The sequence below is a fragment of the Mesitornis unicolor genome, unplaced genomic scaffold (assembly GCF_000695765.1).
Source record: "Mesitornis unicolor isolate BGI_N332 unplaced genomic scaffold, ASM69576v1 scaffold11561, whole genome shotgun sequence".
NCBI lineage: Eukaryota > Metazoa > Chordata > Aves > Mesitornithiformes > Mesitornithidae > Mesitornis > Mesitornis unicolor.
The window spans coordinates 7,946-33,948 of NW_010165811.1; the positions used below are offsets into that span (position 1 = coordinate 7,946).

A 26,003-nucleotide genomic window follows, 5' to 3' on the forward strand; every position below is an offset into this window, starting at 1 on the left:
TGCCCATCATGGACTAGAATGAATGCCTGTTCTAAGTGCTTTGTAAGTGGGTTACCCTGACAGCTTGAAAGTTAATTTTAATCTAGTAGCTTTACTTAATTTAGTTTCCTTTTCTTTTGATGACTTCTTTTCAGAACATACCTACTTTGAAAATTTAGCAGGAACATCTGAGAGAGCACAAAAAAGATACTTGCAATTGCAAAACAAGGTGGATTTAGTGCTTGGTGCAATGAAATACTTTAAGGCTTTAGTTCCATCTCAGAGTTACGATAGTGATATGGAATGTGTTTATCTGGTAGAATTTACTCTGCAAGTTCAAATTGATTTAAAAAACTGATACATGAGTCTGTTTCTACCATACAGGTTTTATGCTAGATCAGGTATCTGCTGCCATGGATCAAGTTTGCTTTGCTCACTGATCCAGCATTGGTTAAGTTTGGAACAAGTTGAAACATAGCAGAAGTTTTAAATGCAGCAGCCATTTAAGACTTCTCAAAGGAATATTGCTCCACAGTCGTCTTGTGAAATTTGGTAAGGCCTAAAGAAATCTGCAGTGTCACTTATGGGGAATTAAATAGGTTAATTCATAGGTATTGCACAACGTATTGCACAATGTATCTATTTCAATTGCTACATGATGCAGCCACAAATATGAAGTATGAATTGATGATCACTTCTTAAACTGTTAATGATGTCTAATGCTTTAATTTAATGTAGAAAAGACTCCATTGACATTCTTCAGTTTTTTACATTATTCCACATCTGCATATGTTATCCCTCTTGCCAGCTGGTCTATTCACATGTGCAGTTCAGTACTAATACAGGGCTTAAGAATGTGCAAGTAAATACAAGAGGAGGTTTATTCTTTCTCCCAGATATTCTCTGTCCCCAGTTTCCTTGGCTTCTGCTGTTTTGTGTGATACTGCTGTGATATTGTGCAGGACAGCTGAAAATGCAAGTTATTCAAGGATGTGCTTTTCCAGACCAGTATCTCTAGAAGAGAACCGGCCACCTATTGCATGGCCATAAGGGCTACTTCACTCTAGGCCTTGAATATTTAAGGTTGTGCTGCATCTTGTTCCATATGGATGCTAATCAAAGCTGAATTTCTAGTAGCTAATATCGGTTTAAAAGATGGTTAACCAGCTATTTTACTCATCAGTTTAAAATACGACAGTGGTCTTATTTCAGAGTTACAGATATTTTTCAGTACAAGTGAACACTTAACTAGAGATGCAAAGTGGATTTGTCTTGTGAAAATGTAGTATCATTATTACTTCTTGAATTTCAAGGAAAAAGGTGGAGTTCTTGATCTTCATATGCTCTGTTTGGTTCATCATTAGTCCATGATGATATGATTTCCTGTGATCTTTGAGAAAAAATGGCAAGTTATTGGCAGCTCCAACACCTAGTAATTTTAAAAAGCAATTTAGATGTTTGCATCATCTAAAAATTTGTATTGCTTTGGTTTTGCTGAGCCTTTCTATCCATTAGTAGTATCACTTGGTTTGTCTATGTTTTTAGCTGATTTACCATGTTATACTCATGTAAAGACTTTCTAATGATGCATTTTTGTAGAAGACTGCAACTTTTTTCTGTTTAGTTCATGTACTGCGAAACTATGGCTAATACAATCCTTCTTGGTATCCCTTTAGGTAAGCCGGTAAAAGTAAACCGTTTTCACTATTAGAGTGAATGAATCTTACACATAATATGAAAGACACTATCAGTGGAAGGGGATGTAGCACGTTATTTTGAGATTTTTTTTTACATTTTCTTCCTTATATAGTTATTCTCAGCTTTCAGTGAAAGAGCTGAATGTGCCTAGGGAGCAGAGGCTGTCAGCAGAAATCTGCATGTCATACAGGTGACAGCTCTGGGAATAAGAAAGGAATTAAAACTCCTTTCCTCCGAAATGAAGCAATATTTTAAAAGATTGTATAAGTTAATGAGCAAAACATGATGGTGTACCTGATTTTTAATATCAGAAATGAAATTAAAGCCATTACATTTCTCAGCAAATGGATTAAAAAATGTCTTAGTTTTGCGTTCTTATGTATGATCCTTAGCTTTATGGTTTTTGTTATTCTTTTTCCACTGGCAGAGGTAAGAGACAAGAACTGTATGCCGTTTCTCCTTTACTATCCAGTCTATCTCCTGGCATTTCACCAGTATGAGGTATGGAAAGCCTCAGCTAATTTTGCTTGTCTTCTGTGCACCTGGGGCACTCTTTTTCCCCATTGCAGTGAAATGCTTTCTGGAGTATACCTGCTTGTCAAAACTGTTCTTGTGCTGCTTTACCATTTCTGAAACATTAAACTGACAGCAATTAGTTGTTCACTATTCACTAGGAAAGCTTTTAGCAAAAAGGAATTGCTGATTAAAAGAAAAGTGGTTTAATTCAGAACACTAGAGAGAGAAACACAGAAGACTGTTGGTGAGAATGTGCCAATAATGGCAATGAAATGGCTTCCCACTGTGGTGTCACATCTTTTTTTTTTTTTTTTTTTTAGAAAGGGAACAGGATTCAGCCAAAGTGTACTTCTCCTTTTCGGCGGTTTCCCCCTTCAAGATTGTGCTTTGATTATTCTTTGCCAAATAACTTAAACCTAAGATTTTGGGTTTTATTAAAAAAAAATAAAGTGAAGAAGTAGATATTTTGCTAAAATTTTCAATTTTTCTTTCTTTTCCACCCATCAGTTCAGAAGGTAGTTCTCTTTTGTGAATGCTTTAGTTGAAATAGTTCCACTCAGTGTACTGCAGTACCACTATTCGTACTTCAGAAAAATGGTGATGTTTCAGATTCCTCGTGACTGAGCAGAGCCCTTTCCTGGCTGATTCCTCTCCTTCAAACACCTGGGCTTGCTTTTCTGGTGGATGGAGCTGTTGTGTTGCCAGCAGGGAGGCACTGGGTTCACCCTCTGATCCTTTGCTGAGCATCCTTTACAGAAGCATAAAATTTGAGGTTATAAGATGTCATTCCGTAGTTTCCTGGAGGATGGTGCTAGTGTTAGGAGATAAACTTCCAGTGATGACTGCCTGTAAAGGCAGTGGAAGGAGTAACAGATCTGGTTACCCACACGGTGATGTTTCAGGTAGGTGAAGTGATGGGACAGTCCTGGCATTATTCAGCTTTGGGCAGTCTTCAGCACAGCCCTCCCAGACAGTGTGTGTGTGCCGTGATTCAGCTGTTGATGACACATCTGGCAGGCTTCCCAGCTCTCGCCTTCCTGCGTGATGTTTTCAGTGAGCCATCTCATTGGAGCTTTTATTCTCACCTTGTTATCTAAGCTGATCCCATGGCTGATCCTTAGTAGTCTCCATCAGAAATCTTTCTTTGCTGTTTAAACCCGTTAAATTCCCCTATGGCACTCAGCTCTGTTTCTTGAGAAGCTTTGGCATACTGTGCAATAATGGCTCCAAATTTCACCTCACCTAGTCCCAGTGGGTCACCAGTGCTACTGTGGCATTTGATAGAAGCCACAGGTCTTTCTTTGCTGTTTGCTCTCTCCTCAGCCTTGGCTCCACAGCAGCTGTGCTTTAGGGCAGAGACTGCAGACAAGGGCCAAGCAGCACTGCAAGCTTTGCGATGGAGCTGCTATTTGGACCTCACCCAGGCTGTGCTGGAAGCCCATCTTTCCAGGTAAGCAGCAGAAACAAGGAGTTGCACCAGCAGCGACGGCCAAGGAAGCAGGTCCTATGTTGCTTCCTTTCCTGTTGCCTCAAACAGCTGCTTCAGTGGGAGCTGTGACAGCTCAACAGCAGCTGGGCTTTCCTTGTACCTGGGACTTGATTCATTGGTGCCTGCAGAACCAGTTTGGCCAGGAGAGATGTCTCAGCTGAAGTGCTTCAGCACTGGTGACCTCTTGCCTTAAGAGGAGGAACCACTTCATCAATAGCCATGCCACATATTTTAAAGGCAGTACCCTATAGGAAAGTAGCAGTAGAAGTTTCATTGCTTTATTCAAGCTAACTATTTAGTTTGAGTTGTGTTATGAAAGCTGTAATTTCCCACCTTGAGTTCTGTGATACCTGTCATTCAGTGGGACACTGAATTGAGAAGATACTGTTCAGCCCGCTTGTGTATGCAGTTGTCTGTTACTGTTTCATTTCCTTCAGCATTTATTTGGGTACTTGTATACAGTTACCTGTGTAGATTCAGGTTCTACCGATGCAATACCTAAAGGCAGTTTTCATTTTAAACCTTATCTTCAGATTGAACACTGTGGATGTAATGACTTCTAGCACCCAAACTGGCTTGGTTTAGTAATGACAGCATGCTTGGAGGATGATGATAACTGGGGCAGGTACTTCTGTAACAGGAAGGAGGATCACCAGTACTGGGAGAGGGAAAAAATGGCAACAGGAAACAGGTCATGAGGCTGGTGCTCTTCAGCACATCTTTGTTTGGTTTAATCAGTACGAATCCAGATATTTGTGTCTCTTTATAATGCTGACCTGTATGTAAAGAGAGTGCCAGGTGTTTGCTCTTCTCATGAACACTGGTATGATAAGAAGTGGTCTGAGTGGTGAATGTACAAGTTTCAACACTACAAATTGCTGCTGTGAATACAGATGTGGTTCTTAAGGCATTTTCTGAGTATTAAAATCCTGAAAACCCTTGGGTTTATTTAGTTTCTGTAAGGGCCATTAAGGTTGTAAAACTGATATTCAGTGGTTGGCAATTGTGAATTGTTGAATTTGCAGCTGACTGGTATGATCTTAAATGGCTTTAGTTGTGTGCATCCTGATATAGACTTCGGTTACTCTATGCTTTTTTTCTAGACACCTGTGGGCTTGATTTTTTTGTGATAAGTTTCTGTCTGCTTTGGCAAATAAGTTTGTGTTTTATGGCTGGATTCATCAGTTGTGGGGGGAGAGCCTGTGCCTCTGAAGTGTGCCACTACTCATATGAAAAAGGTTTTGTTGCTTAAGGCTTTGATTGCTTCAGTAATGATGTGGTTGACTTTATGTGAAAATTTGAGCATTGTTTCTTTGATGTTACCTACTTGATAAGTGAAATAGAAAATTGAGCTGTGAACATGGCAAGACTGCAAGAGGAAAGAGAGTTGTATTTCTGCTTTTGCCATAGCAATGCTGTAGATGAGACTGGGTCACTTTTCTTAAACATCAGCTTTTCATGGAGATCTCTGTTTGAATGTGGTCTGTTGCTTTAACTCGAGTCTTGAATTTGATTTCAAAAAATTATCTTGCAGCTCCCAATGAAATAAATTGGGTCAGTACTTACTGAATAAGGTATTGGGTGTTTTCACAATTCAACCCTGAAGACTTCCATGCTGTGCATGCAAAATCCGTGTTTACTTTGAACTTAGATACATTTGAATCCCATATAGAAAATCTGGTTTATTTTTGCTGTGGACCATTTTGCAAAGATGCTGTAAAAAGAAGAGTTTGTGCTATGACATTAAGCGCTATAAAATGGTCTAGAGAGAATTATTAAACCAGATCAGTGCCTGGAAAAAATGCAGTAGATAAGACCAGAACCTGCATATGAACAGTGAGTTTTAAAACTAAATACTGAATAGAGACTCACTGAGCAGCAACAGTCTTATTTCATTGCCTGGATGACAAAACACAGTCATAGGATACAGTTCATACAACTTTCTTCTCTGCCATATACTTTATGGCCATAAAACAGGCAAGTTAGGGTTGCCAGGCAGTTTAGTTTTGGTAAACTGAGTTTTCAAATTTGATATTCTCTATAGCTTTTCAGATGAGTGTAGATGCTTTAATCAGTCTCAATCCAGGTGTTCTTATTTCAGTCTGGTGCTGGCCTGTATGTAGAGAGGGTGTCACAAGATCTCTGGGGACAAGTTGGGCTCAGATGTGTAAAAATGAAACGCATTAGTAAATTGGACACAGCACAGAATTAAGGGGTGGCAATTCAAATACTTTCTGTGATTTTAGTCACGACACAATTTGACAAGTGATAAAATTGCTTCTATTTCCACTGACAATTGTGGGGTTTTTTGACAGCCATATGGAATTTGTTCTTTGTTAACGTGACAACAGCTCTAATGTAATTAAAATTATTTCTGAAGTGCTACATAGAAATTAATTCAAGAGGAGGGGAGAGATACTATGTTACTTAATATAGTTTCTGCATGTTCAAGTTTGTTAGGGACATGTTCTATTTATTTTGAGTTCTGTCACAGAGTGTTTCTTTGCGTATTTTTCTAATAAAAAGGTGAATGTATGTTTCAACAGGCTTGAAATTATCAAAATTGTATTTTGATTGGTTTTTTTAACCCAGAAATGAAAAATGCCAATTACTGAATTTCTGGAATTTTTTTTTAATTAACAGTTTGATTTTAGAGTGTGAATATTATACCTGCAATAGCATGAACTGTACTTACTTTGCTTTAATTTTGCTAGGTGTAGTGCATTCCTTAGTAAATGGTGTATTAAGTGGCTATGCACTGAAGTTAATGGCTAGATCAGGGAACATGTAGAAGAGTATTTGGTCATGTTAACATGCCTTAAAATACTAGAAAAGTGAAAAGGAAGTAGTGTCTTTGGGGCAGTTACAGGTTTCTGTAGAATGGGAGCAGAGCTGCTTGAGACTCGTTGCAGAGCAGTTTGTATCTGTTTGGTGTCCTGCATGTGCTCACCTGCGGGCCCAAGCAAAGGTCTCCGGCCCATATGGAAAAGGAGAAGTGCTGCACTGACTGCACTGCTCCTCACCTACTGTGGACAGGGCAGAAATGCTGCCTTTTGCGAGGAACAAGGGTGAATTTCTTATTGATCAGTGTCTGATCACTGAACTTGCTGTAATGTTGTATTTTTTTTCAAATTTGCTGAAATCCTCTTTGCTTGGAGACAGACTTTTGGAAAATGCAGTAAAATTTCAGTCTTGCAGAACACTTACCTAGCCTTTGATGTATAGTTTCTGAATTGAAATGTTTTGACTTTATCAAAGCCAGTCTTCAGAATTTTTTTCAGATATATATATATATTTTTTTTTTCCCCTCTCTTAAGATCGTGCTGGAAGCATCAGTACTCTTGATTCCTTGGATTTTGCAAGATACTCTGATGACGGCAATAGGGAAACGGATGAAAGAGTAGCAGGTAAGTTGTTTTTTTTCTGTAAGAATTAGGAATCACAGAATGCTAAAGTCACCATTTGACTTGTTGTTTCCAGTAGCAGTATGTTTAAATGAACATTCCTGAAGATGACTTCACTGTGGTGGTTTAACTCATCACTTAATGATATAATCATGTTTCAGACACTTGTACTGTAATTACTGTAAATATTCAGGCAAGTGTATTTCTGTATGATTCCAGGTGTCACCAGGGTAGAAGCAAGCAGCATACTTGAAAATTGTCCAGTTTTTGTCAATAGAATAGAATCTTGATATTGCCTACTGACTGCTACTGTTTAGCTGAAACATATGGTGAAATAGTCTATGTAGTAGTCTGTGACTACTGCATGGGTGATAGCTTTCTGATGTAAAGTTCTGTAGGAAGCCATCTCTTAAATATAACTTAAGTATAGATCAAACAAGCATTACCAAACCCTGAGTAAATCTGGGATTTTCTCAGTCCAGTAAATCTTTGCTACAGATCTTAATTGTAGTGCTTTTCTTTTCTCCCATTTGTTTTCTTGATTGTATAAGATTGTTTCAAAGAAGTGACAGTGGTTTTTGCTTCTTGTAGTTGTTCTGTACTTAGGAGCCTGTGACATTTTTAATTTCAGGTTTTATGAATATGTCATCAAAGGCAGAGGCTGCTTTTCTTTTTATATTTGAAATTATTATCAAAACCTCTTTTGCATGTGAGCTGTATTTCTCTAGTCTAAGCTTTTTTCTAAGTTCAGATAGTAAGTTATTCACAGCTTCTATAGAGAAACCAATGAAAGCTCTATAAACTGCTGCAGGTATCTCTTCTTGTCAGTCAGTACTGTTTAGTATCGTAAGCACATGAAGGTTGCCTGTGCTGTTACCCTTGTTCACAGAGTTTAGCTTGATGAAACCTGAAATGATGCAAGCTGCTATGTCTCTGCTCCATGCTGTTGTCTCTGCTCTGAACCACCATGCTTCATCCTAGCAGAAATACTGTCATGTTCTTAAGCAAAGAAAAGGCTGGTAAAACATAGTTCTGTAAAGGATCTTGATTCTGAAATTTTCTCTGTCAGTCTGAAATGGCAACCAGTATTGACCCAGAGAGAAGAAACAAAAGTGTTGCGAAAATCTCACTTTTCTTACCTGGCCAGTGTTTCTGAGGTAAAGGACTGGATTAAATTCATGAACATGAAGCAGATTCAGGTATTTTGATGCTCTGGTCTGGAACTATAGGTACTTACTGTTCTTTGATTTGTATGGAAACTTCCAGATTCTCATTAGTATCTAATTACTGTCTTTTTCAAGATATTCAGTCAGTTTCAAGGAGGGAAAAAATGTAAATACACTGCTAATCTTAAAGTGTGTTGGAGGAACCCAAGTATTTCTGAATTCTATCTTGGAATAGAAAGAAGAAACAAACAAATTCCAAATATTTATTTTTTTTCATCATCTTGCTAGATTTTCCTTGTTTCTAGCCCGTACTTGCTGACAGTACTATTATTGAGAGAGCTAGCTTGATCTTTGCTTGGATCTGTCCTTAACTGAATTGGAGTAGAGATGCTCATAGAAAGTAAAGACCAGTCAGAATTGGCATCCAGTGGAACCATGAATCTTCTGATAGAACATTAATGAGAAAATATTGATTACTTTTAGTATGATATGAATATATCCTAAAATTAAATATTGAATTCAATTAAGTACATCCCAAAATAGAAATTTTTGAAGATTACAGTATATTATTTGACCACTGTCTTATGTAATAGATGAGCAAATTATATGGCATGTGACACATGTATAAATACATTACATTTCTGTGTTCCTTTGGAGACATTTTTCCATGATTTGTTAAAAAGTTACATAAGAACTTAAACAAAGCAAGACCAGATATTTTTTTCTGGATGTTTGCAAAGACTTGAAGTTTTCCAAAATATGCAATTTCTACTTAAAATTCTTGTTCCATTATAATTGCTTATAATCATTTGCCTCAGTTCTTTTTAAAACCATCTACCTAAGCAATAAACTTCAGAAAACTGATAAGTATTTAATTTGCACATAAAAATATTGTTGGTAGAAGTTTCAAGAACTTTATATCTGATTCCTTCTTTGAACAAACTCTGGCTTGTAACTTCTGCTTTTTGAAGTAATTCTTAGCTGCAAATACATTTTGATACATAACCAGAAGTTTATCCTGCTTATTTCTTCTCATATTCATTCTTCTTATAAAAAAGCTTTGATGCTTAGGAGATGAAATTGTAATCTGTTGCAAAAGCTTGAGGCCATGATCTGATAGTCATATTTTTCTTTTGATAGTTGTCAGAGTGAGGCTTGAATAGTTTTTTTGTAAATGCTTTTCTCATGCTGTTATCTTTGGTTTTTACTGTTTGAACAGAACCCATGATTTCCTTATCAATTCCTTAGTCAAATGACAGATGAATAACAGGAAATAAATGCACATCAGTTATTAAAAGAAACTGGTCCTGAGTCAGATGAAGTGTAAAACTGAATTTATAACACATCCAGTTACAAATACTTTTATACTATGGCAATACTAGAAAGCACCAGATCAAAACATGTGCATGTATACCATCCAAAGCCATTGTATCCTTTTGCTGTCATAGATGGTGTTAGACTTGGCTGCCATAGTTTTTATTTTACCAATCCAAAAATTCCTGGAAATAATTAGAAAGACTCTTGAAATACTAAAATCTTTTCAAACAAATCGGTTAACCCAGTTTATTCCATCTGATGTTAGAATTAAAATTTGGGCTAGAAGCAAACATGCTTGGAAGAGCTGGCGCCAACTTGTTCCTTGGAAAATTTAATCGAATTAAGCTAATTGAGTCTTTTCTTTGTTGTTATCAGCTTGACTCAAAAAGATGAAAGTCACAAAAGCCAGTCAGGATGTAGATGAGTATGACAAAACTAACAGCAATTTAGAAAACATCCATTTTCTTCCTTATCTACCTGATCTTAACATAAATTTAGGGAGCTGTATAACAAATTGGATAATAAATTTGTAATCCACAGAGAGTTTAAAAAAATACATGCATCCTTAGATCTTGCAGTTTGCTAGATGGAAACAACTTGTTCGTTAAGACTAATAAGTCTTGAATCTAGATTCTGTGTTAAGTGCTGAAACGGTGCTGAGATAAAGTCAGTACTGAAAGATTTATTAGGCTTAGTAAACCTCCTCCAAATATTCATTTTCATAAAAGAGAGAATGGAAAACCTGTTCCATTCCTGTGGAATAAGAATACACCTGACTTGAAGTCAAATACACACAGCTTTTGATGTAAATGGGTCATCTGACATTCAGTCTAAGGAATTGAATCTTCTGCCACATCTTAAATCGACTGTGTGCACATGTTTGTGATCTAAAAACCCTACTTTCCATAATTCAAAATATTTAGTACAGCTGACCTCCCTTTGACATCTACTGTTCTGAGAATCTCATAATTTTAGGAACACAACTCTGTGTTTTCAATGGTAATAAAATTAATTTTCATAATCAAACTCCTTTTCAGTCATTTGTGTTCTCACATCTCCCTGCATTAGCATTGGTATCTGGCTAGACGATGTATCTCTCATTAGCAGAATAAGGTACCATCCCTGTCAGATTTGATGGGAAGAAACAAGTTAAAAAGCACTGAGTTATTTTTGAGAATTTAATGTATCTAGTTAGGTTCACAGTTTCTGCTTTTTATAGAGCCTTTTTGTTTGTTTTTTAATAAGTACTATTACTTGCATACAATCAAAATCAGAGGAGAATCTTCAAGAAAAACAAAGCAACCAAAATCAAAACAGAAAGGCTTCTATAATCTGTGTTCAGTTTGTTCAGCCTGGAAGTGGTTCTGGTTTTGTTTTCCCATTTCCTGTCTTATAGTCCTGTTAAGCAGTTTTAAGCCTCCTTCATTTCCTTCCATTTCCTTCTATGGATATTCTCCAGGGATTGAGCCTGAAGACGAGTCTGCTGTTGTTCAGGTCTTCTCCTGTAGCTGGTCCTGTCTCATTAATTTTCAAGTGTTAATGAGGCTGATGAGTCAAGTGTTGGCTTCCCACTATTAGAATAGTAACAAGTTCTCTGTTAGCTTGCTTATAGACTCTCCTGCTGATCATAATTTTTGTAGCTTGATAGCTCTCTCTCGTGCTATCTGGTTCAGGTCTGTGTGTGTGTTACAACCTGAAATGTTTCACCCTGACTCTAAATATCATCACTTATTTCTTCTTAGGACTTGTATCAGGAAAGTGAGAATTAGGAAACCTCAAGTCTTGAAGTATATTGTGATAGTGGCTTAATTGCTCACTAGAGCCAGTGAATTTAAGTATCTTCTGATTGCTTAAAATGTATGCTCAAATCCATCAGATGTAATGGGGTGTAATGCACGTTTTAGAAGGCATAATATAAGACATCTAGAGCTCTACATTTACTTCAGAAGGAGGAAGAACGTGAAGTGACAGTTAAGAAACAAACAGCAACAAAACTTGTAACAGGATGTCCAAAATTGAGGAAAGCTGGCTAAGCGTAGGGGCCCTCGATAGTTCAGTGGAGAACTAATTTTAAAAGAAAATGCCAGCATGCCGTATAGTGGCTTCACAACATAAAACCACCTTTCTAATGTCTGCAGTACTTCAGCCTGAAGTACGCACAAGTCTGACAAGATAGTTAATATGTAGAATGTAAAATTCTAATAGAATTTTTAAAATACGGCTTATGCAAAAGTTAAGTACTGAAAATTTTTAAAATACCATTAATTTGTTCAACTTTTTGGCCTTGGCCCAACAGTATTGCTGTTCATGTGGATCTCAACTTGTTCAATATCCCAAATCACAGGTTGCTCTTTATAGCTAACTTCTCAATCCATGGTTCAGTAACGTACGACATCACCACAAATGTGGGTAAATAGAATAAGATCCTTTAGAAAGCCTAATTTTTAATTTTCTAGGCTGACCAGATAAGCTACCCACTCCTGGTTTGCACTTCTCTTTTAAGGTGTGTTGGTTTAGGTGCATGAAAACTGAAACATAAAAATTGCTAATCTGAAAACCTTGGTCTAATGCTTAGTTGCTTGCTTGAAAGATTCAACTGTTTTAAGTAAATTCCTTATTTTTTTCTTTTTCAGAATAGTGGCTGTAGTGATTTGAGTTCTTGTTTGTAAAAAAAAAGCAAGAGAGCCACTTAAATTTGGAAGGAACAGTTTTCTCCCCTAGGGCAAAATAAACAAAATGGATTGTTCAGAAATGCCCTTTTCTTGTAGGAAGGTTGACCAGCCTCAAAGCTCTCCATTTCTGCTCTCTGCTTTCCTGCTGCAGAGGAGAAGCAGCTTGGTCCTTGCCTCCCCTAGCCTGTCTGCAGCAAAACCCTTCAGCACAGTGTTTGTAAGGAGTGTCCTTCAGCAAGCACCACAAGGAGTTATACGTGTGATTAGTTCAGTCAAGTACCAAGTTAAACTTAAACTGGCTTTATCAATGCTTTTGAGGGGTTAACTTCTCGAAGGTATCGAAGCTTTACAACAGGAGTGGAGGAGGAGGAGAGGGATCAGGTTATTTATTTTAAAAGTCAGTATTTGATAACAGTCACAGAGAAAGGAGTTAGAGATTGCTTATATGCTCTTTAAATTACAAAAAGCAATAAATGGGTATTGCCAGTATTGATTTCATTAGCACATATGTTGAATTAAAAATCACTACATGTTTTGGCAGAAGATTGCATTTCAATATAGCTTCTAAAATAAAGAGCTCTTAATAATAATTTCAGATTTTATTGAAATTATGTGGTAGCTATTTACAAATATTTATGCTTGTATTAAAAACAACCCTATGAATCTTGAAATAAGAACTAAATTTGTGAGTGATGCATCAAGGTTTGTATGGTGACAGTGGTAATGGTGGCATTAGTAAGACTAGGAGATGAGATACAAGTGTAACAATGCTGTGTTGTAGTAGAATTATGTGGCTGTTGTGACATGCTGCAAAGAGATAACTTCTCAAATATACTGTGTCTGGAATCTTCCACTGTATGCAGAGAAACATGCAGCAGAGTAATCTACTTCTAAGGTTGAATGGATAAAATCCTAGTGGCTTCTAAGAATTTTCAGCATCATCACAGTTCACTAAAAATGAATTCTTGCCGTCTGACATGGGTTTGTCTGACATGAGGTTTTTGGCTTTCTACGCCTTCAGACATGTCTCATTCCTATTTTCCTTATTGGGATTCCTGAGTTTTTATAGTTTGTGTTGTTTTTCTAACTTTTTTTAATTATTATTTTTATATCATTCTAGTGCAGGGCACTCCTGATCTGCAACTGTTCTGGTCTTTGAAAAGATTTCACGAGAATAAAATGTTAGCACATAGTCAATTCCATCAGAAGAATTACTTAATTTGAATTCCTTACAATTTTCCAAAACTAACAAATTAGTAGCTTACTACTTAGAAACATAACTGTGAATCAGTAACTGAAATGCAAGGAAGTGCTAAAATTATTAGATAATTTCCTACAAGAGCATTTTCTAACTTTGTTGCACAGAAATATTTGCAGATCAGCATTGCTGAATACTAGAGAGATTTTACGTATTTTATTCATTGTATCCTCAGTTGCGCTTTTGTATCGCTGCAGTAAAATTCTGTGCATCAAACAAGTTACTTTCGTGTAGCAAATGTGGTGTACTGTAGTTACTCCTTCAGTTTTATGGATACATGCAAACTGAGTGAATCTCTTTTTCCATGCGTGCTAATTATTAAAAGATTCTTAGTAGCAGATGTTCAAAAGAGGAAACTGCTCTATTTGTAGCCTTCAGTAGCATTTCTTAAACACAGAGCCAATGCAGCGTTTCTGCCATGCATTGTCCTCTGTGTAAATATTTCGAAATTCCATGTTAAATTGTTTCCAGGCAGTGATTAAAAATCTCATTTATATTTTCTTATTAAAAGCAGCTACAATGTTCCTAGTTGTGCATGGCAATCAAGTAAAGCTTAAAAAATCCATTTCAAATATGTAATTATGTGGTAATCCCTTAAGTAGGTTCCCTTAGATGCTTTAACTGTAAGTCGTTCCTAAAAATGAATATTTATTATATGTTTTGCAAAGGTACAGTGTTTTAAAAGTTGCAGCCACGGTATATATATGTCAACATCAAAACACATGAAATTCCACTACAAATAAAGCATTACTGGCCCTTTTTGGAGGAAACACTGGGACATGAGAAACACGTAACAGTGACGAGGGGAGTGGGGAGGCAGAGCAAGTGAGAGCAGCAGCTGGAATTGCGTATTTTTGAATCTCTAAAGCTGAGTCTAGATTACTGAAAGTGTTGTATAGTCTAGAGTCACTGGAAACTTCTAAGAATACTGGAGCAAAGACATTTCTGTTGCAGGCTTCTCCATAAGTACTATATGTGAGCTGCAAATTTTTATTCTTTTTTTGGTCTTGTGCATCTCTTAAATGTGTTCAGCTAAATCAAAAATCTTATTGAACTCTAGGGTATTCCTTAAAATCCACTAGTCTTAAATAGAGATTTTAAACAAGATTATTTTTAGTAGTAAAAGAAAGTATGTTTCAAGCTCTGCCATTTAAACTACTAACATTTCAGGGTATAATACTATTTTTTTAAAAAATCTGTAGTGTCAGTGGGACAGTACATTCGCTTCGTGATTTAAGCTTTGCTGCATGGAGACAGCTTCCTCTGCTGCCAGCACGTATTTGCTTAATTTAGATCTGTCCTCTGCCTGCGTACTCCCCTTCACCCAAAATATCAGTGTTCGGCAGTATCAGCTGATTGTAAGAGTGGGGAAGAAATAATAAGTGTTTCCCAGTAATACGAGAGCCAAAAAAAACCCCAGCAACCCCAAAACCCTACAGCGAGTCCTTGTCAGACAGCTTGAAATTTTTATTTAGCTGACTTCAGGCCAATGAAATTATGGAAAATATTCACCAGTTTGCTTTCAAACCAACTCTGCTGCATGTGTTCATAAGTTCCATAAAGATTGCATGCTTTCTGTTTAATACAAACTGTATATTTTTTTTCATACCCATCCTTGCTTTTTATATTTTATTTTTGTTTCCCTTGCCTTGGTTGGATGCCTGTGTGTGTTTAATCCAAATCCCTGTCCAGTCCTGGAGTTTGAACTACGGAAAGCCAAGGAGACCATACAGGCCCTCCGAGCCAACCTGACTCAGGCTGCAGGTGGTGTACATAAACCTTTTCTTAAGTCTCTACTTTGAACAATGTAGAAGTAGCTGAGCTCACCCTGTGTGAAAGAGTAAAATTTAGTGACCTCTTTTTTTCCTCCACAGAAAATGAAGTTCCTTTGCAGGAACGAAAAAATTATAAATCAAGTCCTGAAATTCAGGTGGGTGTCTGGTGACAACTGAGCTTTGCATGGACTTTAAGACAGACGGGCTTCTATAGCTGGAAGGAAGATGAACCAAAAATGTAGTGTGTTGTTCTCTTTTTTTTTCCCAGGAGCCAATCAGACCTCTTGAGAAAAGAGCTCTAAACTTCCTAGTTAATGAATTTTTATTGAAGAATAGTTACAAGCTTACATCAATAACGTTTTCAGATGAAAATCATGATCAGGTAAAGTCTTCTTGTGTCTTTTTGTCTGGGTTTTGGGCTTTTTTTTTGGGTGGGCGTTTATGCCTGTTTTCCATATTCTGATCTTGTCATAAACTCGAGCTTAAATGATATTTCCTGTGCACGTAGTTCACTTTATACATATGAGTATTCTAAGAGTTAAATGTGTTAATTAGCATTTTCATGTATAAACCATGGCTTGAAAACACAGCACTTTGAGGAATATTTTCCCAAAATTTGTAGGAAGGAGGCAGAATGCTTGCATTCATTAAATGAAGCAAAACAAGAAGAAAAATACTGAGAGTTATACAGTAAAGGCTGATGGACAGCCTTTCAGTTAAACTCAAGGATCTGGATGTAGTAAAACTTTAAACATAATCTTTTCCTGAAGTCTCACTTAGTCGATTTGTGCAGAATATCTGATATACTCACTCTTTGTCATCTCCTGGGCATATATATTTGTGTATGAGTGTACTTAATCTGTAATAATTACTTGAATACAGTCTTGGAGAAGCTCTTTATAATAAGGTGTCATCTTAGATATTTCCAAACATAGCTGGGCTTTGATGCATTTTTCTTAAGACGATCGGTTTTATGTCTCTGCCTTGCATTTCATGGGAATTTCTTCAAATGTTTGGAAGGTTCTGTTTACATTGTGACTTTCTGGGTGAACAAAACACCCAGTAACATCCATGCCTAATATATATTTGCCACAAAACTGGAATATTGCCAGAAGAATTAAATATTGAATTCAATACTGAATACTGAATTTCAACCAATTCTAGTTATAACTAGTCTTTGTATATTTTTCCCGCAATTGATATCCTAATCTGTAAAGAATATAGGTTCTTAAATAAGATTTTGGATCATCCACTTAAGATTTGAGTTTAACAGTGCTGGGTTTCATACAAATACTTGTGAAGATACAGCCCTAAAAGATACATAATTTGTCCCCGCTTTTTCTGTGTTCTCAATGGAAAATGTTTTATGTTGTGAGACAATTAGCAAAAGAAAGGGAAAGTTCTTAATTCTAAAAAGTAAATCTAAACATACTAAAATTAACATACAGAATGCACATTTTTTTTCCCAGATTATGAACATAATTCTTTCAGAAAAGAATCTTTATTCAAAGTGATGTATGAAACCAGACTATGGAAAAATATGGTGAAAATTGTGAATAGTAGGGGGGGAAAAAAAGAAAGAAAGAAAAAACTTAATTTAATTTTATGGTCCTTAAAGAGATGATCACAGCTCATGTATAAATGTGCATATGCTTTTTTGTATATACAGACATGGACTAATGTTGTAGTAATAGGATGGTAACATGTCAACAAGAAAAAGGCAGATGTATAGTGATGATTTGAGACAGGAGGGCCTAGTGTTGTTTACATCTCTACACAGTTATGTCCAGATTTCACTGGCAATATGCACCCCGTCCATCAGTCATCTGGCGGAGCTATTTGACTATTTCTGGAAGATTGTGCCTGTACTTGTGAATGAGATGAGAACAAAACAATATCCCTCTCAATAGAAAGACTTCTGTCAACTGTGCTGGCTTCTGCTAGGATTTGATCAATGTTATATCTGATTCTAGGAAGTGTTCACGTTCTAGAAAAAAAAAATATTGTGATCTATGTGGTTTTGGGAAGTACTCTCTTTAGTACTTTACCTAGAGCTGCCTTTAGGGTGAAACTGCTTTGGTCATGAAATGACATTCTACTTTGGTTTCTTGCTATCTGATTTAATCTTCCATCTCCTTTACTGCAATGCAGTCTTGATGTGATTATTTTCCCATTGCATGACCTGCAGTCAAATGAGGAAAAGGAAGTATATTGTATGCTTTAGTTTCTCTTATTTCTTTGAAGGATTTTGAACTTTGGGATGATGTAGGATTGAACATTCCAAAACCTCCTGACCTGTTACAACTCTATCGTGACTTTGGGAACCATCACGTTTCAACGAGAGATGTAGTGGATGTATCAGTTGGTGTAGAAGATGATGAATTAGAGGCTGCTACTCCTATACTTGGAAGCGTCCCTGTATTTGAAACAACACCACAGCCAATAGAAGTAAGAGATTGTACAGAAGAAATGTTTCAGCTGTTTGCAGTACCACTTAACTTTGTTGTACTAAACTCTTCTGTTTCTATCTTCTATTTAGCAATGTTTAATAGTGCAAAAATTAGAAGATCAAATTAGTGTGTTAAACAGTGAGAAATGGTCTTTGATGGAACAAATCCAAAGACTTGAGAGGTATGTACTTATCAATCTGCTCAACTGCTGATAAATATTGGAATAACATCTCAATGTTTTTTTAGCACATACGTGAAAACATACGCTTATAAAGTTATTTGGAGTTCTTCAGAACAGAGCAGTCTCTCCTTTTTAATGCAGGGCATTTGATTTAGAAAAAGGAAGAGACTTCAGACTATTTCCCTTTTATTACCTACATTGTTTAATTTTATAATCCATTTTGTTCTTTCAGTGCAACTTCCTTATTTACTGTTTTTTAAAAACAATCAGTTCTGATGTGTTTGGTGTAGGTTTTCTGTCCAGTCAGTTTTATTTCACTCCTTAGTTCTGTAGTGTGCACAGCTTGCAAACGCTTTTAGAAAGATAGTTCTTTTAATAACTTATTCCAACACCGTTGTTCTTTCCACAGAGCAAGACTAGTAGAAATGACAGTATCTTTAACAACAACAAAAACCAGACTTTAAAAGTTTGGTCAAAACGTGTTTCTGTAAGGTCTAAGGTATCATTCCTCTTAAGAGATGCATCAATATAACATATGGGCAAGTGCATAATTTTTAAGTGGCTTTACTGACTTGCATAGTTACCATTTCAAACCAGGTGGGATAGTGTATGTATTAACTCACCACTGTAGTATTTCAAGTTTTGCATCCCAAATAGAGTTCTGTCACTTGACTATTTGTGTCTCAGTGCTCAGATTTCAGCCAGAAACAGATAACACTACTGTTATTCACTTATTTCATTGATTCACTCACTCTTGGGTGCAACATTTTTCCTACCGCTAATTACTGACTAAAGAACTCCATTAAACCAGTGGTCATGTGAACTGCTTTTGTGGTGTAAGTTATTTCTATTAAAGGAATTTTGAACATATCAAAGTGGGAGCTCTTCAGTATGTTGTCCTTATTTCTGTACTTCAGTCTTCTGATTCCAGCAACCTTCTCATGAAAGCTGCAAAAATGTTTCATTCATTGCTTTTCCTTTTTTTAGTGAAATAGATTTTCTCAAGAATGAAAACTTCCCTGTGTCGACAGTTTATGGTGTAGCTCCACATCCTTCTTTAAAACAAGTGCCTCTCACGGTCTCAGAGGACAATGGACGGTACTTGGATATCAAGAGCTCTGAGAATGACAAACATGGAAACAGTGAGGAAACAAGCCTTTCTTTATCAGCTGAAGTGGATTCAAGGACTTCTAAAGATGATACACTAAACTCTATGCCCTGTAAAGAAACAGAGAAACTGTCATCTTGTGCTGCATCAACTAAAGCTGCAGTCCACTTCGATAAACCCAATAGGTTAGTGATAAGTTTTGAACAGGAATACTCTAATTAAAAATCTTTGTCAAGTAGATATTTTTCTAACAGTAGAATTCTGCAGAATTAATAGAACCTTTGTATTTCAAATGCAAACAAAAGATTTAATGTGCCCTTCAAGGTACAGTGCTGGTATTTTCATATTGTTCCTAATCTTAGAGAGAAGTATATTTAGAAATATATTTGTCAAATATAAATGTTTAGTGTTAAGGGTTTCTTTTCACCTTCTACTTGTTTCTAGAACCAGTCGTGTTTCTTGCAACAACAACAAAAAGCTGAAATCAGAACAGTGAATGGGGCGACAGGATATTTCCATTCTCTTTTAAATTTTAGTTTCATAATGAAATCTCTTTCATTCTGCTTGAAGAGTGATTAGGAAGTTTTTTACTTTTCATATGTAGATGTGTTTAACTCTCTTAGAATATCTAAGAGAACTGTATGGGGTTTTGTTGGTTTTTTTTAATAATCAGAAGGGGAATCCAATGACATTCTGCTTTTTGAGTTTTGAATTTGGGGCCAGTCTTCACTGGGTAACTGTGATTCTTTTAATTAAAGTGGGGTATTCATGTTGTGTACCACATGAAGACCAATTTTGTATATCTGAGTATGTTTTAGAGAGACTCCTCAATCACACAGTATCTTTAAACAGTGTAGTGAAGAGGGGAAGTAACATGTTCATTAAGTAGTAGCTATAGCACTGTGTAGCCATCAGGAGTAACCCAGACCACAAACTTAGTGAGTATATGTGCAATGTCTGAAATTACCATTGTGGACAAAGGTGCCCAAGTAGCTCACCTTACTTGGTCTTATCATTGCTATTCCTAGAGGAAGAGGAAGGCATTCTGCTTTTGTATTTCATCATTTCCCTTAGTGTTCTTTTACTGGTGTTGATACAGTAATATGTTTCTAGAAATATCTCCCATCTGAAAATACCAAGTAGAAATCTGTGTGATATTCCATGCAGGTGGAAAATCAAGACAAGGTGGGGGAATGGAGGGGTGGAGAAGGAGGAAGAAGAAGGAAAAAGGAAAAAAAGAGTTGCTACACCTGCTAGTAAATAACTTTTCTTGCAAATCTTGAGTATCTGTTTTCCCCTGATTTCTTCCTTGTACTGAGTCCTAGGGGCAGGGATGCTTGTTCAATGATATCTTAAACTTAGAGTAGAACAGGAAGAAAGAATTCTGATTCCTGAATGCAATACCTCGGTGTCTTACAACAAATTTCTTCTAGTTACATATACTAGTGTTTAACAGCAAAGTAAAACTGAGCTTAGATTTTTCTGGTAAGTGTGCAGTGGTTCCATTTAAGCTTTCTAGATGATGTTGTTGGATTCTATTTATTTATTCATTTATTTATTTATTTATTTAATGTCCTAGATGAATATATAGACCAGGTAATAATCAAAACAAAATCTGTGGCTTTTTGTAAGTTTCTTTTTGCTCTGAGTGCTAGGGTGGGACATTAAGTGCATGAATATTAGATTTGTGGTTTGGGGATAGGGAGGATGGGGTGTCAAAATATAGGATGAAATCATGGAGTAAGGAACTGTGAGTATCTCCAGTGGGATTTATGACAATCTCTAGAAAAACAAAATTTGTTTTGATGCTCATAGCTCCTTTAAACATAACTGCTTGTGGATTTATTTGAGAAGTAGTTAAAGCTGTGAATCCCCATGAGTTACGTTCAGAAGTGCCCTCAAATGCTGTTCACTGTGGAAATGAGTAATGCATATGTAAAATGTAGCTATTTTTGTTCCGAGTTTTGGGCTTAACATGACATGAAGGGTCAAAGGAAGCCATATTTGATAGTGTTTTATAGGTCTGTATCACTAAATTTTCTTCCTGGATTATGTACTTCATTTTTAATAATCCAGTAAACTCTTTTTCATGAAGAATTATGTTCTTTAAGTATTTTGAGATCTGTGGGAGAAGCTGCACTATAGAAGCAATGCATATTAAATTATTTCAGTCCAGGGGTGGTTATTTGTAGGAGACAATTACTGCAGTTTATTCAGAATGTATAAAGAGATATTAAAGACTAAGACTCTATCCTCAAAGGCAAGATTGTTCTACTGTAGTTAGGGAGCGGATTCTTGACATACGTCTTGCCCAGATGGGAAGAGAGGAGAGGAAAGCAAGTGAGCCTGCTTTGTGTGCCTGCGCTGCGAGCAGCTGTGCCTGCTCACCCGCAAGCAAGGACACAAAAACGCCTCTTCTAACGGATTGCAGTAGAAAGCACTAGCAGCAGTTTAAATAGACTGCACCACATGTATTTATTCAACTCATTGTAGGTGTTTGGTAGTTTACAGCAAATACAAGGTGTTTTCTACATATAGCAGTCACTCTGGACTTCCTCAGTTAATTGACTCTTTTGTCAATATTTTGTCAGTGTTACAGGGAACAGAACAGTTGTGCTTGGTTTCTGTATTCATTCACTTTTTATTCACTTTCTTATATTTGAACCCTTGAAAAGACTTTCCACTGACTTGTGTCCGAGAGGCCTGGGTCTGCCATCACTTCTGTCCAGCACAGCTATCAAGATTTTACTCAACTTCATCAAGGAGAACCTTTCTTGACTCTAAATATAGCCAGCAATCATAATGAGATCCACGCTGTCCAGAGCTTGCTGTTAATTAATCCACAGGGAAATTCAGTGGCATATTTGTCATAGTTAGTGTTCAGTCTCTGCAAAATGGGGATAGAACTTTGCCCTTATGTAGGATTGTAATTAAGGTTTCAAGTGATGTTCTGCAGAAGGAGCAGAGGTGAAGGACAGCCTGGGTGAAGGGCTGGCCAAGGCCTTGCTGCTCTCTTAAGTTGCTGGTTTGTAATGCTTGCTTCTGTTCTCCCAGTGTAAATAAGCCTTAAAGCCTTGAGTAGAGTCTGGAAATCTGTCATTCAAAAATACTTTTACAGAATAAGGACTAACCTGTTGTTAGACAGAGGTCCTTTACAACTCACTACCATCTGAGTCATTTAGTAACTTTTTTCAAAGTGAACCCTTGCACAAAACTAAGCTGATTTGAATTAAAACAAACTTACTTCATTAAAATTTAAAACGTGTTTTAAAAACCCATACTGTCAGGAAAGAAAGTTGATTTTAAGAAAGAAACTTAACTTCTTATTTATCATGTTTTGTAAATAGAAGAGGAAAGCTACTCTGGTATATTTATCCATATCTTACTGGATTAGTTTAAACAATTTTAAGTAGGAACTTTCATGTTCTTAATGTGCTGCTTTTTTGGTTAGAAAAGTGTGAATGATATATTTACCATAAATAGTGTGATGCTTCAGTCTGTTAGATAAAAAAATATATGTCGATACACATAATTGCATGTGTATAGGATTTTATGTGCTTAGGTGCACAAAATAACATTTTCCAGAGTTAAAGGGTGATACCACTTTCCGCATAAGAAATAGGAATCTTCTCTTCCCTTAAACTCATATTGTCACTAGAGGATTCAAACAGCAAATTATAATATAGGGTGAGATGCTTTCTGTGCATCTTTCAGAAGGCAAATGTTCTTTTTCCTCCCAAAGCATAGTGGATGAGGCAGCATTAAATTAGCATCTAAATACAGGCCTCAGATAAGGCAGAGGGAGTTGTCATTACTGGGAAAAAGAGGATGCTGCTGCTGTGGACGCTTTTCTGGTTTATGTAATGCTCAGTCCAGTAATTGTTTTGTGAGAACATTGCTGCCAAATGATCCTCCTCGGACAAGGCTGTTTTGAGACTCTTACCAGGGTTTTCTGTGTATGCTTAAGGCTCTGAGTAGCTGCGCTGCATTGGCTGGTGCTGCACATTGCCATGAGGCAGTACTTCTACCCATACACATCTATGTTAGGGATTAGGTACTAATTTAAGGTGAGCTTTGAGGTCCTTGCTATACGTTTGAACCCAGTGTTTAGATTCCAGAGTGGCAGTTGAGCAATCTCTGTTTAATCCTGAAGCTTGTAAGAGACTGACTCAAATGTTTTTATGCAATGTGCAGAATTGGAGCATTAAGCAAAAATACTGTTTCTTGTGATTTCCGGCACTTCCACCCCGTTTGCATAATTGTGTGCTGCGTCTTGTATTGCTGCAACTTCATTTTCTTTGTGCTTTAGACCTATTTTTGTCTCTGCAGCAGTTCGGAATATGTTACGTTTTTTCCAGAACTAAAACTAACTTCTTAATTAGGACACCCGCTTTTTTCCTTGCTGCCAACTAAACACCCTAAAAGCCAAAGATAATTTTAAACAAACACTTCTGCAGTATGCTTCACTTCAAACATGCTTTCTGAATGTCATTTTACCTATGCCTTTTTCTCCCCCTCCCTTTTTTGATAATATTTCAGGAAATTGTCACCAGCTTTCCATCAGGCACTACTGTCTTTCTGTCGGATGTCAGCAGACAGCCGCTTGGGATCAGAGGTATATTTCCCAGTTGACATAAACTAGATAATCCTCTATTCTGCATGGCAGCAATGGTTAAACAAACAATAATTGCTTTGAAACAAATTGATGTGAATGAAATTTAAGAAATAAGGATATGGTTTCAGATTTTAGCTTAAATATGAAACCTAGTAATAGATATTTAATTCCTGGAAAGTTTTGAGTCTCTACAAATGGATTCATGCTTTTGAAGTTACTGCCAGATCAAAACCATGCCGCTTAATGTGTGTGAGTAAATTAAATAATTTTTTGGTAAGTGATCAGCCTGCTGCAATTCTTATTATTCCTTTGAAAGGATATTTTTCTGTTCCTCTGCTTCATTTGAAAAAACAAAAACAAAACAACTTGGTTTTCTAGGTATCTCGGATTGCAGATAGTGAAAAAAGTGTCATGTTAATGTTGGGACGCTGCCTGCCTCATATTGTTCCTAATGTGCTGCTTGCAAAGCGAGAGGTGAGAAACCCTGAAATTTTACTCTTTATTTTTACCAGGATGCTTTCTTGTTCTTTTGAAGATAATGTGTCTAATTTCATGAAAGTCTGTTACTTGCAATCATGTTCTTACTTTTGTGCATGCATCTCTGCTCCTAGAAAATGGTTTTACACCTCTGTCAGGTGAGTTCAGTAAACCTGCATGGTATCCTAATATTTCTTCCTTTGCTTAAGGCACCCGTTAGCATTCAGCAAGACTTAACTGTTACTGTAGGTCCATCTGTTTGTGGTAGTACTAATATTTTTGTTAGAGAAGACCATAGTTAACGTGTGTTCTAAAAAGCAGAGGATATAAGATCAAATATTCAATTTGGTTAATTTTACCAATCAATTTTAATAAGGATAATGTTCATGTTACTTCACAGCACTGTGTCCTTCAACGGAACATTTATTTCACTGTCTCCTAGAAGCTCCATGTATCAGCCAAGTGGTTCATCAAAATCACTCCTTCACAAGAAAATTAACAGTCTTGCTTATGTTTTCCCTAAATTTAAAATGAAGCTAAAAAAAATTATGGAAGTGTAATGTTTATTTTGCATGTGAATGAGTATGGTGTTTTGCATAATAATTCATACTCTAGTGTAGAAAGGGAAGACTGGAAAAAATATGACTGGTTTTGTATTCCTTTGTTGTAAATATTGCACATTAACAAATGTGTAATAAATAAACCCAAGAAAATAGATAAAACGAAAAATCAGCGGCCTTATAGTTGAGACTGAAATAGAGGATTTGAAGTAGCATAGCTCGTTAAGTTTTAGCCCTTATTGAGGGGACCTACAGTATGGTAAACTTAGTAGTGCATTATGCATATATTCATTTGAAGGCTTTGAAAAATCCTTAAGAAATTTGTACTGATCCTATAATCTGACATTTTATAACACGAATAATTATCAGCAGTTGACGTGGTGAGTTTGAGTTGCACCCAATTTTGAAAGTCTCAAACTTTATAAAAGTTCTTTGGTTTTCATTTTTTGGTTGAGTTTTTTTGGTTTTTTTTCGGAGGGGTTGGGGGTGTTAAGTGGGTGTTCTGGAAATGGTTCTGTTAGTAGACTTTCAGAATAATTCTGTGAATGTTCCTGGATCAGTGCTTAATTTCTCATTTCTTACTTATTCCTTTCCTTCCCTCTGCTTGGCAGGATGTGGTATTTTGGCTTCTTTTCACAGCTTGTAGTATAATCTGTATAAAGCATTTAATATTTTGTGACCTTTCAGGCTGTTTCGTACTTATTTTGTTTCACAGTTGAGGTTGCATTTGATTATATGCATTTTTGCCTTAAATGAATCATCTGTTTCAATTTGATTGAAAAAGCCACAAGTGAGAATTGTGTAACTAGATTATGCGGGATGCTTCATGTTCTGAGAATTTAAATTTGCTTTAAAAATATCTTTTCTCAGTTACCACCCGTTGCTATAACTATTGTAATGTTCTTTCAGGTGTAGTCGTGGAATTTGAAGGAGAACTTGGGTAGACCATCTGTTCGTATTTATTAATATCCATATTATGAAAAGCTAACCTAAGAATCGGGTTTTCTTTAACAAAGTACAGCTTTGGGTCTTGTGCAAAACCAACCTTATCATGAGAGAGCCTTAGCACAATTTTACAGAGAAGTTGTGTAAAATTATACCAAGAGATCACTAATTTGAGAAAGATGTGTAACATGTTGAGGTTATAGTGCGAAGTGATGGCCAGTCTGCTCTGAAATGATACAGTGGTAGTATTTAAGATCTTACACTGTCAGGGTGCTAGACGTGGCAATTAAACGTAATTTTGTGATGACTCCCTGAAGTACCTATCTTTATTCTTTAAACATCTGTCATGTTGAAATTGGTTGCAAAATCTTGAACTAAAAAATATTGTGCTGT

General features: G+C 36.4%; 1 protein-coding gene across 1 annotated transcript in view; it reads left to right on the plus strand.

Annotated features, from left to right (window-relative positions):
- Positions 1–1,621: 1,621 nt before the first annotated feature.
- The window catches only part of KIAA1468 (KIAA1468 ortholog), a gene marked incomplete at its 3' end in the record, with an annotated part of 56,381 nt that continues 31,999 nt past the window's right edge, over positions 1,622–26,003 (plus strand). Inside the window, exons 1-11 of the mRNA XM_010194760.1 lie at positions 1,622–1,655; positions 2,988–3,095; positions 7,000–7,089; positions 15,192–15,263; positions 15,374–15,429; positions 15,543–15,656; positions 17,519–17,722; positions 17,814–17,905; positions 18,893–19,198; positions 23,553–23,628; positions 24,007–24,102. Of these exons, the coding sequence (XP_010193062.1) occupies positions 1,622–1,655; positions 2,988–3,095; positions 7,000–7,089; positions 15,192–15,263; positions 15,374–15,429; positions 15,543–15,656; positions 17,519–17,722; positions 17,814–17,905; positions 18,893–19,198; positions 23,553–23,628; positions 24,007–24,102 (1,248 nt within the window). The remainder of the gene's footprint in view (positions 1,656–2,987; positions 3,096–6,999; positions 7,090–15,191; positions 15,264–15,373; positions 15,430–15,542; positions 15,657–17,518; positions 17,723–17,813; positions 17,906–18,892; positions 19,199–23,552; positions 23,629–24,006; positions 24,103–26,003) is intronic.